The sequence below is a fragment of the Scleropages formosus genome, chromosome 18, assembly GCF_900964775.1.
Source record: "Scleropages formosus chromosome 18, fSclFor1.1, whole genome shotgun sequence".
Classification (NCBI taxonomy): Eukaryota; Metazoa; Chordata; class Actinopteri; order Osteoglossiformes; family Osteoglossidae; genus Scleropages; species Scleropages formosus.
This window is the reverse complement of record NC_041823.1, coordinates 20,996,769-21,017,071: the sequence shown is the minus strand read 5'-3', so window position 1 is coordinate 21,017,071 and position 20,303 is coordinate 20,996,769. Positions and strand designations below refer to the sequence as shown.

Genomic DNA, 20,303 nt, shown 5'->3' with positions numbered 1-20,303 from the left:
GGTCGCGCCGCGGCGAGGCCGTGCTCGTTTTAACCGCGCCCCTGAACCCTCGCCGCTCTCTCGACCCGCCCCCTCCGTTCTTCCTCGTAGCTGCTACGGCCGACAGGCAGCAGGGCGGCTCCACGGGTGTCGTGGTGGCGGTGGTGGTGTGCGTACTGCTGCTGCTCCTACTCGTCACCATGCTGTACTGCCTGCAAAAGAAGGGGAAGCTGCCCTGCGGGAAGGAGGACAAGAAGGAAGTGTGAGTGACGCAAGAGCCCCGGCTTTCCCATCACCGCCCCCGAACGCCGGCTGACCCGTCGGCGGGAGGATCGACGCATCGCGTTGACCTCGAGAACGATGCTAACCCAAGGAATTCCCGTTTTGCAGCGCCGCTGGAGAAGTGAACAACGACATCGTGGTGGAGATGAAGTCGGAAAAGGCCAACGAGGAGGCGGAACTCCTGAACAAGCGCCCGCCGGCGGAGCAGGTCGGTTGGGTTGCAGGAAGGAGCAGCCGTACGGTTCGGCCGCTGCGGTCCGAGAGCTGCCGCGACTTGGTCTTTGCTCGCGTTAACCCTTTGTGGGCTTTGCTGTTGTATCCCCTGGACTGGAACATGCCGAGTTATCGCTAGACTAAATAGTCACAAATTGCTAAAGCGAATGACCGCTGTCAAGGCAAAGACCCAACGAAGGTACCGTTCTTCTGGCCTGTGCTGTTATTCCGTTGCTAAACAAGACATTTTTACAGCATCTTAATAATCTGTAAAAAAAAAAAAAAGAAAAACAAAAAAAAAGAAATTAAAGCAGACTCTAATATTATCTGTTAAATGAAGAGTCTGAAACGGCTGCTTCGATTCTGTCTCTTTTCGACCGTTGCGGCGATGGGACAAAATCGGAAATCGGAAAATCGTGCTCGATTTAAATTCATTCTCAGGTTAGAAATTGATATAAATGACGTTTTCTTTCTCCACCCCCCAGTGAGGAGCGCAAGAGTGGACTTCGGTGGACGGAGGGGCCGGCGGTCATGTCTTGCGGCGGGAGATTTAACTTCTTTTCGACAGAGACCCGAACCTGAAAGAGCAAATAGTAGGGGAGCAGAGTACAATTGAGGCGTAGTGTTGTGTAACAAGGACGGTTTTAGGATAAAATATCGTACCGTGGGTTTTAAAACATTCTCGGAAAATCTGATTCGATCGTTACTTTAAGCCTTGTTGCCGCAATACGATGCAGAGCGGCAAAACACACTGCACTACAGTGATTTTTTTTTTTTTTTTTTTTTTAAACCATGCCTGCTGAAACATGATATGCCAGTAAGTTACTGTGTTATACTTCATTGCTTTTGTCCATAATGTAATCTACTGAATATCTGTTTAGTGACTTTAATTCTGTATGTGCCTTTGCTGTTCTGTACCGCATCCGCACTTAATTCACATCATAGACGTACTTTGAAGGCACTGTAAAACCATGTATTTTTTTTTTTATTTTTTTTACAGCACATGCTGTTTAGGGACTGCACACATTCTCCGTTGGGTAACGGTAGCGTTGCGTGAGCTAGTTCGACGCCTTCTCTTTCACCGCGCTGCAAATTCATTCCAAAGGTTGTTTGCCGACGACACGTTTCCACAAGATTCTGCATCTTCAACCGCATCTTCTACTATATTGTATGAATTTTTTTTTTTATATATATAATTCTGTCCAACTTTTTTTTTTTTTTTTTTTTTCCAGCTAATTTCATTTTACTCACTTGTTTCAAGATGCTGTGCAACTTGCATGATTACCTTTTTTTTTCCTCTATAACCAAAATGCGTAGTGTCGTAGGGGGTGGGACAGATGGGTTTGTGTTCTGAGATGAGGTTTCGGTGGCAACTATGGTGACGGTCAGATCAGTTCTCGGTGACGTGCGCCGCATCCCTGGTCGCATCGCTGTATCCTGCGTATGAAGTCTCTCCACTTGCTGTCCGCTGTCCACGTTTCCAAGGCACCCCAAGACCAGGAGCCTTACTATAATGGCCAAGTTAACAAAAACTCTACTCAAGGGCTGGAAACAAGCTGCAGAATGAGCATCTTTCCAGTTTCGAAATCCTCCGTAACGGTTCGGTCTTGGCCTGCTGTCATTCTCTTCAGACCCTTAGTGGTTCAGTTGTCCCCTGGCTCTCTAAGTAGCACCTTGGCCGTGCGTAACGAGCCAAAGAATGAGCATCGCTGACCGCAATGTACGCGTTCTTTGCCGTTACAGCCAACTCTCACTCGCCGATTCGTGTTTTTCCATCGGAAGTGGCTAGGAATAAGAAGACGGAGAGGGAGAGCGTTATACAAAGCGCAGAAAGGATGCTTCTTCAAATCTCGGCTCAACTCGCCGTAGGTGACAGAGAAAAATGCGCTCAAATTATACTTAAAATGCCGTACTGCGGCGCGGAGCGTAATATATTCGTAGGCCAATTGGGTTCTTTCAGCGTGCGGACGGTTTAACGGGTGCGAAACCCATTTGTATTTCAGCAGGATGGCGACAAAAAGGAATCTCGGCGAGCCCGTCACGTGACGCGAAACCCGGCGACAATCTAGTAAATTGCACTAGAAATCTCTCGAGGGGGGCTCTCGTGACAGCGGCGCAGCAAGTGCCGGATGACTCCAAAGGCGTCACGGCTACAGGATGGCATTTTAAGGACTGGGGGGTGGGCAGGGGGAGCAGGGAGATCTTGACTTTGTTTCGTATCTCAGATGTAAGCATTTTTAGTGTCTTTGTGTAAGTTCTTCGAAATGTTATGTTTAAGGATATTTGCCTGCCCTTTTTTTCCCCGAATGCAGCTGACAGCACTGGGAATTGTGTGCTAATTGGTGCCGGTGTCTTCGTACCCTATTTCGCGCTACACTGGAACGTGGACGGACACCGCCGTGCGCCACTACCTTTCTGGGGGCAACCGGGCCTTCTATGTAACACTGCTTGCTTTTTTTTTTATATGTATATCTGGTCGGTTCCCATCTTAAATTTGAGGACATGTGGCGTAATGACTGTTAATGACATCTATAGTGGCAGGTACGTGCCGAAAAATAATATGCGGAACTACTTTTGATTGCTTATTCGATTGATTGTGATATGAAGTGTATTTTCATCGTATTTTTTAAAAAGGGGACTTGAGTACTGCCGTTGATCTACTGAATTGTTGCTTTATCTTTTTTTTTTTTTTGCCTTTCCAGCAGTACAGGGATAAGAAAAATGTATTTTTTCATTAGGATTTCTGTCTTTTTAATGGAGCATCATGTGTGGTTTTGTCCTTTCCTGTATATTGTGTATTTTTGTGGTTTGCAGTCGTGCGCTCTCTAGCTTGTCATGTGTCTGTTGGCGATGTGTAGATGTTGATTATAAAAGAAAACGTCGAAAGAACGCACCAGCCGCCCCGAATTCTCTGCGGTTTTATCCCCGTGACCTCTGCGAAGACACACTTGCCTTCGTTTTAAAATGTTTGCTCGCCTTTCGATTTCATCATGACGTCGTTGAGTGCATTCGCGTCGATTACGGTAGTCAAGGTTGCGCTGGAAATATTACTGCTCACCAGTACGATGATCATTTTTATCGTGTGTGTGTGTGTTTCTTGAACCCTCATTTCATTCATTTGTGTAGAACTATAATACCTGTCAGGTGTGTAATGACTTGTGGGGTAGGGGATTGAAAATATTAAAAACAGTACACTGAGGAGTTCTCACTCACTCACTCTCCACTCAATCTCAGCTTGTCCTAAATAGGTCCAAAGTCTATTCTAGAAGCGTAGGACACCATGCTAGGCAGGAGTCACATCGAAGGCAACCAAATTGCGGGGGGGGGGGGGGGGGGGGACGACGACACTGGATTTGTTTGAACATGGACACCATCCATCCATCCATCCATCTACCAGTCAATCCATCCAACCATCCAACCAGCCAGCCAGCCAGCCATCCATCCATCCATCCATCCATCCAACCATCCAGCCAGCCATCCATCCATCCATCCATCCATCCATCCATCCATCCATCCATCCATCCATCCATCTACCCATCCATCCATCCATCCATCTACCAATCCATCCATCCAACCATCCAGCCAGCCAGCCATCCATCCATCCATCTACCAATCCATCCATCCATCTACCCATCCATCCATCCATCCAACCATCCAGCCAGCCATCCATCCATCCATCCATCCATCCATCCATCCATCCATCTACCCATCCATCCATCCATCCATCTACCAATCCATCCATCCAACCATCCAGCCAGCCAGCCATCCATCCATCCATCTACCAATCCATCCATCCATCCATCCATCCATCCAACCATCTACCAATCCATCCATCCCTCCACCACTTGCTCTGGTCAGGGTGGCCAGGCACATCCTTCCCTTGTTACCCAAATGGCATCTCTCCCCCTGTGTTGGTGGGAAAGTGTTACTAGACTAAAACTTTCATAACTACAAGTAGGGCTAACAATTACTGTATCATTTAATGCTGTAGTACCCCTGATATGGGAAGTTTCTCTGAATTCATACTGTAAAAAGAACTTGCTTTCACACACACAGTCTCAACCCATTTGTCCCAAGGGGGGGGGGGGGTCACGGTGAACCGGAGCCTACCCCAGCCACACAGGGCGTAAGGCTGGAGGGGGAGGGGGACACACCCAGGACGGGACGCCCGTCCATTGCAAGACACCCCAAAGAGGACTTGACCCCCAGACTCACCAGAGAGCAGGACCCGGTCAAACCCACCGCACCACCACGCCCCCCCTTACTGCCATGAACTATATCCACCAAAACTAATTTAAGAAAGCTCTGTGCTCCATTGTGTTTTTCTGTACGTATGTGTTTTTGAAATGCTTAAATTCGTGTAAAATGGAGAACAGTCACATTTTTCACTTCAGCCTTCTTTACCGAACTGAGACGGAAGTGCACAGACATTAATTTATAGCCATTAGACATGCATTAAACATTTCTTGTTTGTGTCTTATTGAAGTCACCCATCTCGTCTGTGAACGCAAACCGTGTCCCTGCGTAAATCGAGCCACGTTTATTTGTCCAAGCGATGCCTTGAGACTCTTCCGTGACGGACCGGACACGACCTGTGAGGACTGCGGTATCATCACAGAGCCCTGGGGTTGCAGCCAAAGGTACGCTAAGAAAGTGGTGCATTGGCTGAGGGGAAGCGAGTGCGTGAGTGAAACAAGAACGAAACATTCGACTGTCAGCTTAAACCAGACAAAAGAGCATCAGAGACATAAGACAGAGTCACTGGAAGGACAACAGGGTCCTGTCGGAGGTACGGACCGCCATGAGACCTTTGACGTGGTTTGGAAATGCTGCCCCGCTCTGTGTTCCACACAAAGCCACTCTACAGCGCTACCCAAATCTTTTCCCTAGGCTCATTTTTAAAGTACCGCCACGTGAAACATTCATTCGGTGTCTTGAGGTCTGTGAAGCTGCAACCCCACCCTATAAACAGCACAAACACACACACACATCATCTGAAACCACTTGTCCCATCCAGGGTCGCAGGGAGCCGGAGCCTAACCCGACAACACATGGCGTAAGGCCGGATGGGGAGGGGACGCACCCAGGACGGGACGCCAGTCCATTGCAAGGCACCCCAAGCGGGATTCGAACCCCAGACCCAACCGAGAGCAGGACCTGGGCCAACCCGCTGCGCCACTGCGCCAAACAACAACAAAAAAATCCTCACGTTCTGCTGGTCTGCTCTGCAAAAATTTGAATTTGTGCTCTGTTTTTTTTCTATCATAATTATACATAATTTCCAGACTGTGACATCACCCCCCATCCCCAAAAGCGCAGGGACTCGAAACCAGGCTCGCAGTTTGCGCAGGTAAACACGCCTTTTCGTTAGTCGGCACAGCATTGATAAGACTCCCTGCACAGGCCTTACACGGTCTTTTTGACATCTTCCGCACATAAAGCAGCAAACGAAAAGTCCCAAAGCTGCAGATCTTCTCCGTTTCCACAGTACGAAGCGGCGCATGGCGACGCATAATCGTATCAGGGATTGTGTCATGCTGCAGGCTTTCCTTGCCAAGAACCCATTAGGATATTAAACGGCCTCTTGGACGACGGGGAGGAGGACAGTGATTTGTGTCCTTACTGCAGAGGGAGAGGGTAAAAGGAGCGTTCGCATTAGTGCTGGCCTTGTGGCTGCCACCCACACGACTCCTCCTTTGCGCACATCGCTCTCGCTTTAAGGAATGTTTGTCTGCAGCAGGACGGAGCAATATACACTTAAATAACAGTGGCTGCTACGCCAGTACGGGGGAGGGATGTTGTTGGAGCCGGTACACGATGCAGGTGATGGAACGAGATCATGGACCGGGATGATGGAAGGAGATGATGGAACGAGACGGAACGGCAGCATGGCTCCGTACGCTGCAAACTGCCTACAGTTCACAGCCCATGAGCTGGGTATTTTACTCTCTTGTACCACGGTCTCCGGAGAAACGACATTTCGTTCCGCTGCGTACAAGCCATAGAGAGGAATGACAATCAAAGCAACTTGAATCTGAACTTGAGATGGGCAGGAAGGCAGGATGCGGGCAGGGAACGGAGAGCGCAGCACGAGAAGAACCTGCGCACGTAAATCTGACACACTTGAGGGATTTCGTATAAAGGAGATAGGAAAATGAGGTTATGGAGAGCTAATTAATAAATGGAGGGAGGGAGGGAGTGAGCAATCCCGGCAATAAACCGGTTGTTTCTCTTCATCTGATAGTTTTAATTTCCTGCTTTATCATTATGTTTCCCGCTGATTAATTGAACTCTTGGAGGGAAATTGTGCCAGTAACTGCTTCTTATAAGCGCCGATTTCATTGCCGCTTCCCTCTCGTGAGGCAGGATGCTCTACGCTCGCCTTCCACCGCTGAGGTCTGTAGCCGTCTCTAGTCTCCTTTAATTTGTCCCTCTGTCTCCGTTTCCCCGCCCTGCCTTTTCCCCGCTTGTTTCTGCCGCTCACTTTTTTTCAGCCGGTGGGATTTATAGGAATGGTTTCGCTGTGGGTTCTGTCAAGGCGGTGTGTGCGAATGATGTGGCGCGTGTGTGTGTGTGAGAGATACGTAAAAGATGTGGTGATATGTCTCATTAAATTCCCTTCTGCACCCTAAAGCGTTGGGGGTTGGGGGGGGTTAATGAAGTGAAGTGATTTGGGGCTCTAATAAAGCTCTTTGTGCTCAGCGGGGTCATCTTTGCTGGCGTTAAAAGATTTGCGAGGAAAAACATCCGAGTTGTGTTTCTGTGGTCACTCTCATTTTTACACACACGCACATACACACACACACACAGCATCCGAGGCTGCTTGTCTCATGTGGGGTTGTGGGGAGCTGGGGCCTAGCCTGGTGGTGCAGGGTGGGGGGACACACCCAGGGTGGGATGCCACTCCGTTGCAAGGCGCCCTAGGCGGGACTTGAACCCATGACCCACTGGAGGGCAGGACCCGGTCCAACCCACGGCACCACCATGCACCCCACCTCCCATTTTTATCATTTTTAAATTTCTGGTTAAAAAAGCTAGTCTGCGTGCGCCTCCACGGCTGGAGTTCTCTTCAAAGCGCTGCAGTCCAAGACGGATGATTGAGCCATACTGGTGGATCAGTGGTTTCTCTCATCCAGCCTATTGCAGCTGGAGCGTGGTGCATACTAGGGTATGTGACTAAGGGCACGGGGTGGGACGTGGGAGTACTGCTGGGAAATGAGTTCTGTACAAAAGGGCAAAAGGCAGCTGTACTGCAGCTCCATGGGCGTTCCGTGAGCATCTGGAAGCTGCCGTTGGCTGCATCACAACAATGCTAGAATAAACACTGCATATTATAAGGGGTCATTTGACATTCATGTGTTTATAATACAGCAAGCAAAGCACAGCTAAAGGCTGATGTGTGTTATTTCATTATCCATGTTGTCATGTACATTTATTTCTTCAACAGATACTTTTCTCCAAAGCAACTTCCATTGAACTCTATGTAGTGTTATCAGCCCACACACCTTATTCACCGTGGTGACTTACACTCTTGGATACATTACTTACACTGGGCCACTCATCCATACGTTAGCGGAACACACTCTGTCACTTATACACTAGGGGTGAACTTGAACAGCATGTCTTTGGAGTGTGGGAGGCAACCAGAGCACCCAGAGGAAACATGCAAACTCCACACAGACTGAGTGGGGCTCAAACCCACGTCCGCTCACACCAACCAGGTGCTGCGAGACAGCGGCGCTACTCACGGTGCCACCCCACTTGTCCGTTAGGTGAACACCGGTAATTCTATAAACAATAAATTCAAAAAGTGAGCCCTTTCCAAGAGAAAACCTTGTTTTTCACCTTTAACGAGAGCTGCTTTATTAGCTTCCCAATGTAGCACGACGAGTTACCTGCCCCTTAACTTATAATACTTAGTTTTAAAATCCCCATGCCTCTAATTGCAAGGAAAAGGAGTAAAAAGAAGGAAAAAAGAAAGAAATTAACTAAATTAAGCAGTTTTGTAGACAACAAAATTCTGGTAGGCTTTGTGCCAAGACCTTTTTAGTGCTGAAATTCATTCATTTTTACCACAGTTATCTTTACGAGGACATCTAGGCAATGACCAAAAACATAAATGGCCCATTTGGTTGCGGCTCAGCCGCTGGTTCAAGTTTTCAATTGTAAATTTTAATTTATCGCTGTCTTCACTAGCAAGTGGGTATAAAAAAAAAGACAAGGTGCAATAAAAAGAAGGGGGGGGGTTGTGACACAGTGGTGCAGCAGATTTGACTGGGTCTTGCTATATGGTGGGTCTGGGGTTCGAGTCCTGCTTGGGGTGCCTTGTGATGGACTGATGTCCCATCCGGGGTGTGTCCCCTCCCCCTCTGGCTCTCCGTTGCTGGGTTAGGCTCCGGCTGGCTCTCCTTCCCCACCCCCCGAGGCAAGCAGTTTCGCTGTGTGTGCAACAAGAGCTGTTACCAGGGTGTTCCAATGTACTTTGCTATTTCAACACTAGTATTTGCACTTTTATAAAACTTCATTCTGGCTCCTCCATTGCACCAGACCCCCATTCTGGACCTTGCGGGTGGTGGGTCCACACGGCCCCCGCAATGTTGCCTTTTCGGGCCGAATCCGGCTGGGTTGCATGGGCTGCCCGGCCACCGTGCGCTTGCCTAGGGACAACACCCCCTGGCCTGACTCCAGGGGTAGGTCCCGGTGACCTTATTCCGGGCAGGGTAAATGTTGACTTGTTTACGTTCTGGGTTTTTTTTGGATTGTGTTGGTCTGGATCTTCACTCCAGCCCTGGTAACCAAGGGAGACCCTACTAGGAGCATACTGCTCCCAACAATTTAGCTCTGGAGATCCCTAGATCATGCAAGCCCTGCCGCCACGACAAGACCCCAATCCAGGAAGGATCGAGATTGGCCCAGGACCTGCTGGAGAGATTATGTCTCCCAGATGGCCTTGTAGCGGCTGGGGATCCCCCGGTTTGAGCTGGAGGAAGTCGCAAAGGATGGGAAAGTCTGGGCTTCTCTGCTCTCCGTATTGCCACTGCGACCCTAGAAGGACTAAGCAGCCTAGAAAATGGGTGGATGGATGGATAGACGGTTGGATGGCTGGATGGATGGATGGATGGATATATTTGTAGAGGCTCAGCAATGGAACAAAATCTCAAAATATCACCATGCTGGGAAAAATGCCATGTTTATTTTTCGTTTCTCGTTTTAACAGAGCCTGGAAAGCGCAGATTTCTAGTTTTAGAAGCTTTTTATTTTCTTTTATCCTACATGGGTTGGTGTCACAGATTCAGACTTTTTCCATCATTTTCTTCAGTCGAACCGGCGATGTTACATACGCTGTGAATTGGTGCATAGCCATCCTGGACTTCTTCCATGAGAAAATGAATGATGTTTTATCACGGGATGCAAGTGATCACTCATCCATCCGGCATTCACACGGGAGTACAGCATCGATGCCAGGTTCCGAGAAGACTCCCGGAAATTATTTAACCGCAGTTTCTTCCGGGAGCTTCTAAAGTCATCCATAAAGTCAGCTTAAAAAAAAAAAAAACGTGAAATATGTAATATTGCACCCTCTGCACTTTTCCTGGAACCCAGCAGATTTCACTCTGTAAATTGGGTCTGTAAATCTAACTACTGAAACTAATTGCATCCATTAATGAAAAAAAAAAAAAAAAAATCTCACCGACTTTATTCGCTTGGCATAAATAAATATATTTGGAAGAAATATTAAAATCGCACTTCACGTCGCTAAACCAACGTGCAATAAATATGGCGCTGTTAAGAAAAACGTTTTCTCCCTCCTCCTGTGTCTAAAAGCAGTGGGAATCCAAACATTAAAACCAGTATTGTTACATCAGCTTGGAGAGTGCTATGGATATTATATAAACTCTCGAAGAGTCGATTCAGGTAACCTACCGCTGATTTAAGCCCCCTTTACTTTCTTAAAATAAACACAGGTTCTTGGCTCACTTTCTGGACCATCTATGCTACTCTAGTGTGTCTAATGAGTTGCAAAATTGATCTGAAATTGTATTGTTCCCTTGCATCCATCAGTGATTTTATGTATTTTTCAGGGTTCCCAGAATAAGCATATTTGGCATAAGAAAAATGACTACAAACGAGATTTATCGAGGGGGGTGAGGTGGCACAGTGGGTTGGACCGGGTCCTGCTCTCCGGCTGGTCTGGGGTTCGAGTCCCACTTGGGGTGCCCTTTGATGGACTGGCGTCCTGTCCTGGGTGTCCCCCCCCAGCCTTACGCCCTGAGTTGCCCGGTTAGGCTCCGGTTCCCTGTGACCCCGTATGGGACAAGCAGTTCAGAAAGTGTGTGTGTAGATTTACGGAAAATAGTACCTGCAGCCCTTATGCAACGGGGTCCCGTACAACGAAAAGCCGGTACGACAGCTAACGAAAAAAGACGGCCCTTTTCGTGAAATCGACTTTTTATTCTGCACGATAACACTTTTGCGTCACGTGCAGTCATTTCATTTCCACGACGGGTATTTTATTCTCGGCAGTAGCTTGAATCAGATGTCTTGAGGAAGAGACACGGACTCGCTGTCTCAAGACACAAAAAACTTTTGCCCATAAGCCGTGTCGATCTCAGTGTTTTCCCGCTGAACCTAGTGCGTTACCCTCTACGTTACCCTGTAACCCATCGCTGCTAGGGCACAAGTACGGTTCGAATGGCGGCAGCTAGACTAAAATTTGAAAAGACTGCTTACTGCGCGTTTAAGTTCCGTTAAGATCGCAACTCATGTCTGTGCTGGAGGCTCAGGGTATTCAGAGCCCGGGGGGGATATTTGCATTTCCTCGACAAAAAGTGCGCAGTATTGCAGGCTGTACGACGGTGCGGTACTTGAAAATGCCACACCAGCGATTCTGCTTCCATAATTAAACTAATTTGCTTAATTCGTGGGCATATTTCATTCTTAAAGCTTTGAGGTACACTTCATAAGCATTTCTTGTACGTTTGGGTTTAAGGCCATGCGGATTCCAGGATCCGTTCCGAAACCGCCTCCGTACTGGTCCCTTTAGCAGCTACGAGCAGAAAACCAAATCACGCTGGTTTTGAAATCGTTTCTTGTTTTCATTTGTGCGTAGGTGCTTGAGGCATGATAATTGCCTGTGGTCCCTCGAGTAAAACCGTTTCACTTCCTCCCTGGCGGTGGATGCATATAATGTAGAGTTTGGTTTTTGGATTTTTAAGACTCCAGCATGTCACTGTTGAGAGTGAGGGCATGTTTCCTCATAGTAAGGGCAAAGGGTAAAGTTAAGAAAGCTTATTAGAGAGCTGGGGGGTGTGGTGGCACGGTGGCACAGTGGGTTGGACTGGGTCATGCTCTCCAGTGGGTCTGGGGTTCGAGTCCTGCTTGGGGTGCCTTGCAATGGAGTGGTGTCCTGTCCTGGGTGTGTCTTTTCGCCCTCTGTTGCTGGGTTAGGCTCTGGCTCCCCACAACCCCATATAGGGCAAGTGGTTCAGACTGCATGTGTGTATTTTCCACCTTTCTTGGGTTTTTTTAATCCTTAAACGAAGGAGTGGTGAAAGTGGGTCTATTCCGCTATTGAGCCAAATCCAGTATGTTTTCTAGTTCTGCCTATACCACATGGAGCTGTTAAATGGCTTCAGCGAAGACACTCAAATCTGAACCAATACCCCTGTTACTGAATTGCTTAACATCAAGCTTGGGCAGGTTTGGGTTGCAGTGTTACCAGGATTACCACGACTGCCTTTGCGTGCCTCCCATGCTCGGGATCATGGGTATTTCATACGTAGTCGTCACTCACTCATCCACCCCGTCTGCGTTCCAGGGCTTGTCCGCACCTGGAGCCAGAGGAGACCCAAATTGTCCTGTTCTTTAGTGCTCGAACCATTTCGTTCGGCTGGCGCCGTCTATGCTGCTGCACTCCATAAGGGGGACGAACAAAGGCAAGTAACCGTGGCAACGCTCAAACGAATGCCCCATTGTGCCGTTGCGTTTCGAGGCAATTACAGGGGTGTCCCGGAACCTCTCGATCCATGCGTTGCCTTTGTTTTTGCCGCAGTGATCCGAGCCCATCCGGCCAAATGCGTTTATCCAATAAGAGGCACGCGGTCGCCTGCAGAAACGCATCCTCTCCGGGGGCTTATCAGGTCCCCCAATTTTCAGCCTCTTGAGGGCCATTAGAGCACTTTGCAAATGTGCTAATGAAGGGGGTGCGACGAAACCATAGCGAGAGAGAGGGGAGGGAGGGGTGGCGAAGAATTGGTGGAGAGTTTATTTATTCTCGTAACCCTTCATTAGACCCATTATCATTTCCATAATTCCCACTTTGTTTGTCTTTGCTGCTAACTACCAAGATCGGATCTTCTAAGCACTTTATTTGGATTTGCTGCTATGAGCTGAAATCCGTCCGTCACCCTGGCTGCCGCCTCTGCTGTGGGAAGGTGGAGTCGTAGCGCTTCTTCTTTACCGTGATTGCGCACCGGTGCTTCCACGGTGGAGCAGGATGGTCTGGTTTGCGTCGGCGTGGCAGCGGGTCGCAGCCCGGCGCATCCCCTGTCTCTGTCTTACGTCCTCCATCCCCTTTCCCTGCATTCATCCTGTCTTTTCCAGCATCCAAGTGCTGCCACCTGGGGCGTCGGTCTCCATCGCTGTCTCCCGCACCACGTGTTTTCACTCCCATGCGGTTAAACCGATGGGTGTCCGGATGGTTTTTCTGCACTTTCAGCTTTACTCACTCTTTCGCTCCCGGCATCTGGCGGACACAGAGCGTTAGCGTGGAATGCTGGGAATGTAAACTGACAACGGGCGCCGTGAGCCGGGAGGCCTAGAAAGCAGATGGGTGGTAGGGCAGGTGCCGGGGTAAAGCAGTCCCATATTTCAAAAAGCCGAGAGGAGTCTACATAAGTGCCTGTAACACCCTGACACCGGAGAACCAGGCGCCATGGAAGGCCCTGGGTTCACCTCCCGGTTTGGCGAGAGGTGTAACCGAACCTCTTGGACCACAGGGATCAATGGGAGTTGTAGTGTGAGCCAGGGAGGGAAGCACACACAGCGTGTCTCCTATCGCAGAGCACAGAGCCTTGGGCTCACCGGGGTACGCGGGGAAGAATGGCAGAACCCCCCGAAACCGAAACGCATGTTGATGTCTTCTCCCTTTTCCCGCGCGAGAGAACGGCCTCCTAAATCAGTTCGGTCGTTTTTTTGTTTTTTTTTTTCGCGGAGCGGCGTGACGCAGAGCTCCCCAACAGCTGAGCGCAGATGACCGCAATAAAAATCAGAAATAAAAGCGGGGATAATGCGGCAAACGGGAGGCAAGTAAGGCAGCCGGTAGCCGAGGAGAGGGGAATAAAAAAAACTCGGAATTGCAAAGAATGTGGAAAAAATAATCCACGGGGGGTCCAAAATACCATTGGCTGCCCAACCTTCCTGGTTATTCTTCTCTGATTGCAAGGAATGAACTCGAGTTAAGGACAACGCTCTTAGTTTCACGTCGGCTATGTGGAGAAGGCACGAAAGGGGACGTCGCATGGCTCGGCCTCTGTTTAGCCTACCGAATGTGACCCGGGATTCCGTTAAGCTTTCGCCTATTCTTAAGAGCGTGCTCGGTTTACACCGGCGCAGCGCGGTAAATGAGACGCTGCAGAGGAAAAAGGCTTTAGGAGATAAGCGGTCCGGATAAAGTGTAAGCATAAGGCATAGCCATGGAATGGGCCAATCTGCACTTCTACGCATACTGATGAATGTGGAGGAGAGACTGATGTGTTTAAATGGGAGGAAAAGGCACAGGAATAGAGGTGATGGGGTGCAAGAGAGGCTGAGGGAGGCCATGTGGCACAATGGGGCCCGTGTCGGTCAGGGTTAACGGTAACAATCTGCCTTTGTGTAGAATTTGGCGGCACGGTGACGCAGCGAGTAGCGCTGCTTTCTCACGGCGCCTGGATGGTGCGAGAGGATGTGGGTTCGATCCCCGCTCAGTCTGTGTGGAGTTTGCATGTTCTCCCCGTGTCTGCGTGGGCTTCCTCCGGGTGCTCCGGATTCCTCCCGCAGTCCAAAGACATGCTGTTCGGGTTCCCCATAGTGTGTGAGTGACGCAGAGAGAGTGTGTTTCACTGATGTATGGATTGGTGACCCAGTGTAAGTAGGTATCTAGCAGTGTAAGTCTTTGGGTGCTCTGGTTTCCTCCCACACTCCAAAGATATGCTGTTCTGGTTCGCCCATAGTGTCTGAGTAACAGAGGGAGTCCGTTCCACTGATGTACGGATGAGTGACCCAGTGCAAGTAGTGTATGTAGCAGTGTAAGTCTTTGGGTGCTCTGGTTTCCTCCCACACTCCAAAGACATGCTGTTCTGGTTCGCCCATAGTGTGTGAGCAACAGAGGGAGTGCGTTCCACTGATGTACGGATGAGTGACCCAGTGTAAGTAGCGTATCTAGCAGTGTAAGTCACCGCGGTGAATAAGGTGTGTGTGAGCTGATAACACTACATAGAGTTCGCTGGAAGTCGCATCGGAGAAAAGCATCTGCTAAGTGAATGAGCATAAATGTGCGCGAGCGCAAAGGAACAACCACAGACAGTTAGTCTTAAAGTCTTCTTTCTTCCCCCTTCTTTCGTTTCGTAGGCTTCGTCAGGAAGTCTCCCCTCCTCGATTCACGGTCGTGCGGAGAGAAGGCCGTTGTGCCGCCACTCTTGGCCGGAGGCTCTCCGGCGCCACCCAGCGGTGGGACTGAACCGGAGCGCCGGTGTTGCTCGGCCTGTGCGTCGCACACAAAGCAAAAATCAATGGGTGGAGAAAGACGGGCGCGAACAGCGAGGGCGTTTAATTAACTGGCCCATTGAACACCGCACACATTCCCTGTTTGCATTGATGATATTTTGGAGCTGAATCCTTTTCAAAAACCATCAGCGCCTCCAGCTGTTCCCTCTCGTCCAGGTGAGCGGTTTCAGCCGCCAGTGTCGTGGGCTCAGAAAGATTGCTTTCCCCGAGTTAATCATGCGCGTTACAGCAGCGTGTGATATAGCATCAATCTCGTTCATTAAACGGGCTGAGCAGGAGTAAACAGCGTTAGGGGGGAAAACCTGGATCGCGTTCGGGACTTCTTCAAGCGAGACGCTTAAAGCACTGACATGTAATTAAAACAGCTGTTAGATTAGCAGCTTGCTTATTACAGGTGGTGCAGAACTTCCAATTAGCTCGGGTGGAAAAACACCGGCACGGATTTACTTCCCGGAGGAGAATTGATCAGTTTCGCAAGTTTATTGCGGATCACCGATAAGTGGCCCCGCAGGCGTGCGGTCTTTACGGCTCGTCACGACGCCGGTTTCGACGGCGTGCCCTCGGGTGGCACCCGCCGACGTCTGCGCCGTCGCACGAGAACGCGGGCACGTGCCGCGGGGCGCGCGGAGGGCCTCGGCTGTAGCTCGTGACCTTCGATCCGGCTGACGTTGCGGCTCGGGTGCGAGAAGACCCTCGAGGCTCCGGGATTTACGCGTCCAAACTGCCGAGACGCCGGGCCCTCCCTTGTGCCCCCGCGAGGTCGGTCGTGTTGACACGCATTAGAAAGAAACAGATGGACCGGAGGGAGGAGCGGAGGCAACGATAGCGGCTGAGTGCTTTTCCGCTGCGAGACACTTAATTTTCCGTTTACGGGAGGAATTTTACGAGAAATCAAATGTTCAATTTGGAATGTAAAAGGATCTCATGACTGCACTAATAGCCCCCCCCTCCCCACGTGATGGACTGGGTCATTTGAAGCGGAGGTGAGCTGTAGGAGTTGACCCAAAACTTCACTGCCGTTTTCAAATCATCTTTCGTGCCAGTATGATGTGCATCACGGTGTGGCTCTAAAAGGATCCCAGCAACATACCTGCTTAGTATCATGCAACCGGAGGAAAGGAAGAGGCTAGACGAGAGTCTGTCTGAACTGCTTGTCCCAGAGGGGGTTGCAGGAAGCCGGAGCCTAACGTTGCAACACAGGGCAAAAGGCTGGAGAGGGAGGGGACACACCCAGGACGGGACGCCAGTCCATCACAAGGCACCCCAAGCAGGACTCAAACCCTAGACCCAGCGGAGAGCAGGACCCGGTCCAACCTGCTGCGCCACTGTACCCCTGCTAGGCAAAAGTGAGAACCGAAATAAAAGTCAGAAGGTGCCTCCTTTAAGCAGAGGAAAAGTAAAACAAAAAGGGCCACCTGCCTTCTGGTTTATATTTAGCGTGTCATCCACTCGCCGTTTTAAACGGCCCCGTGACTCAGGAAAGTGGAATTCTGGTGCGCTAAGCCTGGATGGTACCAGCCCTTTTCCCACGAACCCCACAGTGCTGCGTTCTTGTCTTATGACATGGAACTCCAAAAACTGCATAAGCAACTTATTACACACACGTTGGCTAAAAGGGCTTTGTCCCAAGCAGGGTCACGGCAAGCCGGAGCCTATCCCGGCAACACAGGGCACAAGGCTGGAGGGGGAGGGGACACACCCAGGACGGGATGCCAGTCCATCACAGGGCATCCCAAGCGGGACTCGAACCCCAGGCCCACCGGAGAGCAGACCCTGACCAATCCCACTGCACCACTGCACCCCCTTGCAATTTATTACACAAACCATAAATAACTGATATCCACTGAAAACGAGAACACGGGTAATTGTGAGCCTCGCTGCAGGTGACACATTTCAGGGCGTATTAAGAGCGCAGGCAGTCCTTCCAGTGGCGGCTCTGCAGGTGGGCTCAGCTCGGACTGAACCCGCTCGCCGTGCCGAGGACGGGGTCGGGGGGGAGCGGTTGAGCAGCAAGACGAGCAAGACGTTCCGGACTGTGCCTCCGCAGGGGTCATTGGAGTGCCGCCTTATCTATACCCAGCTACTCCTCCGTGATGTTGTGGGGAGGACGGGACCGACCGTACCGTCCCATTATAGCAGCTGCAACGCCGTCGCGGTCGGGCAGATTAAATGGGTCGGTGTGCTTAGATCCCTCTCAAAGGCCTCAAAGCTGGCAGCTGAGGTTGGAGGGAGACCAACGATTTGCTGATGAATGAGATTCCCGGTTGGCTGCCTGCGCTGTCCATCATGTGCAGGAGCACGGAGCAGGGGGAGGCCCTCTGTCCTGAGCACCCTGTAGGGACTGCTGGGGGGGAGATTGAGTGTGTGTGTGTGTGTGTGTGTGTGTGTGTGTGTGTGTGTGTGTGTGTGGAGCCAACAAAGCCCTTCTGTATTTGGAGCAGAAAACCAAAGCAGATGAGACTGAGCTCCTCAGACAAGATCAGCGCCGAGGTTGGCGGGATGCAACGATGTCAGAAAAAAATCACTTCTTTTTCCTCCCAACAAGAAGTATTCAGCCCACGAGGACACCTATTTCTTAGAAGAAAGTCTAAGTAGTTACACCATAAATAAATGTTCAATACCTCATGCAAGGGACTTTTTTTTAGCAGTTAGTCAGCTGTAAAAACAGCTTTTTAACCATCATCTTATTTTATCTCTGCTTATATTTAGCTGATGCTTTTTCTCTAAAGCATCTTATATTGTTCAAGTTACAGTTATTTATCCACTTGGAAAATTTTATTGGAGTAATTTAGGGTAAGTACATTACTCAAGGGTATTATAATCAGAGGTGGGGGTTAAACTCATGACCTTCCGCTCTAAAGGGAGTAGAGCTACCCGCTACACTACCAGCTGTCCCCGTATGTTGCAAATCTTATCACGGCACATTTATGCAGAAGTACTGGTAGTTTTCGTTAAGGAAACCAACTTTATTTGTCCAGTCGCAATAATCAGTTTCCACCGACTAGAACTGCTTGCCCCAAACAGGGTCGCTGCAAACCGGAGCCTAATCCGGCAACGCAGGGCGCAAGGCTGGCGGGGTAGGGGACACACCCAGGAGGGGACGCCAGTCCATTGCAAGGTACTCCAAGCAGGGCCTGAACCCTAGACCCACCAGAGAGCAAGCACAGGGCATACCCATTGCGCCACCATGCCCCCCCCCGTACCTTCTAGACTTCCATATTTATTTAAGCCGTATTAAAGCTCTAGAATGGAAATTGTGGACACTGTTGAACAAAGAGGACATAAAGCGGTGAAGGCGCTAACCTCCCCTTTCATTAGCTGTGCCAGCAAGCATGAAAGATGCCAAGAGAAAAAGTTGACCGTCGTTGTGCGCCGCTGCGGTTTCATCCTCCCCGTGTCGGACCTGCCCGCCCAGCACCTGTCCTCTCGTGTATTTTACGGGCTTAATCGGAGTCCCGACTTTATCTCCAGCCTTCGCGTTTGTCTCCGTGGGAAAACTCCCCCATCTACCGGCAGGCTCACGTCCACCTCGGAACACGAAGAAAGCCCTCCCCGCGTGGCATCGTACCAAAGTAGGTGGTCCGGGGGTACTTTGATCTTCACCTTTCCTGAGCAGATGTCTTACAAAGACTACAAATCCACCGTGTGTTCAGTTCAGACTATAAAGGGAAATTATACGTTATACACCATTAAGGTATTTCCAACGTCTGCAGTTCAGTTCGGCGATATTTTGCACCGCGTACTGTTTCACAAAAAAAATATGTTTTTAAACTGTATGGGTTCCCACTCGTAGTTTTTTTATTACAGCTTAAGAATTTTACGTCTCCAAAAGTGTTTCAATACAAAGTCATTGGAGTATTTTTATGTGCATTTAGTATTATAACTCATACCATGTACATTGTTATAAGTGTACTTTAGCCACTGTATGAAATTCAACTCATATAGATGCAATAATAATAATAATAATAACAATAATAATAGAATTGGATACTTCTAGGAGGGGTGCGGTGGTGCAGTGGGTTGGGGTTGGGTTGGGTTAGGTTTGGGTTGAGGTTGGGTTTGGGTTAGGTTGGGGTGCCCTGCAATGGATTGGTGTCCCATCCTGGGTGTGTCCCCTCCCACTCCAGCCTTATGCCCTCTGCTGCTGGGTTAGGCTCTGGCTCCCTGTCCCCCCCATCCCATGGGACAAGTGGTTTCAGATGATGTCTGTCTGCATGCTTCTAAATCATGACCTTAAAGTCAAAGCCATTCCCAGTTTCATGGTAACATTTCTGCCCCTTATGCTGTGATCCTTTTGTAATCCATCCTAAAGCTGGACCTCATTGTTTTACCCTTAGTCGGTTATCGGTTTCTGCTGTGACGGTGTGTGTTGTTCTCTGATTGCTTTTGCCCTTGCCCTTCTAAAGGCCTTGCGCTGTGTAACTTTCCATATGGTTAAATTTCCAATATCGATTAATTAAAAAACATACTGAACGTCACATGTCACCTGGAAGAACTCAATCTGTTATTCTGTTTTACAACCCTTTTCAAAAGGTCAAAGCGCTGTCTCTAGATGTCGATTTTATTTTTTAAAGGGATGCGAAAGACGCTGGAGAGCAGCGGCATTAAATGTTGGAGCATTAATGGACATTCCATATCCAATGTACCATATCAGCATATTTCTTTCATTCAGCAAGTCAATGATTTGTGACTTATTCCTGCAACCTGAGACATTTCGCTAGATTGTGTTTGATTTCCAAAAGTCCATGTACGTGAGCTAAATAAGGATCTAGTACTGAACTACTATTTGACTTAATGCATGAAGGTAATGCTGTTGCACTGTGTCTAATTAAAATCATAAGAATAAAAAAAATCTGTTCATGCAAATGTTTGCATCCATTTGGGTGTTTTCAGTTTATAGGCTGGTGACTCTAACGAGTGTGTTTGGGTGTGTGTGTGTGTGTTCCTGATCGCTTGTATGGGAATGATCTCAGCTGCTTTAGCTCTGTAAGGCGTAGAGTGAATGTGTGTGTGTGTGTGTGTGTGAGAGAGAGAGAGAGTATGGTGGCCATCGTGCATAGGCC

At 49.3% G+C, this 20,303-nt stretch overlaps 1 protein-coding gene across 1 annotated transcript in view; it reads left to right on the top strand.

Annotated features, from left to right (window-relative positions):
• The window catches only part of bcam (basal cell adhesion molecule (Lutheran blood group)), a 38,955-nt gene extending 37,498 nt beyond the window's left edge, over nt 1-1,457 (top strand). Inside the window, exons 15-17 of the mRNA XM_018732254.2 lie at nt 91-241; nt 370-469; nt 960-1,457. Coding sequence (XP_018587770.2) covers nt 91-241; nt 370-469; nt 960-962 — 254 coding nt within the window. The 3' untranslated portion in view covers nt 963-1,457. The remainder of the gene's footprint in view (nt 1-90; nt 242-369; nt 470-959) is intronic.
• The last annotated feature ends 18,846 nt before the right edge of the window (nt 1,458-20,303 follow it).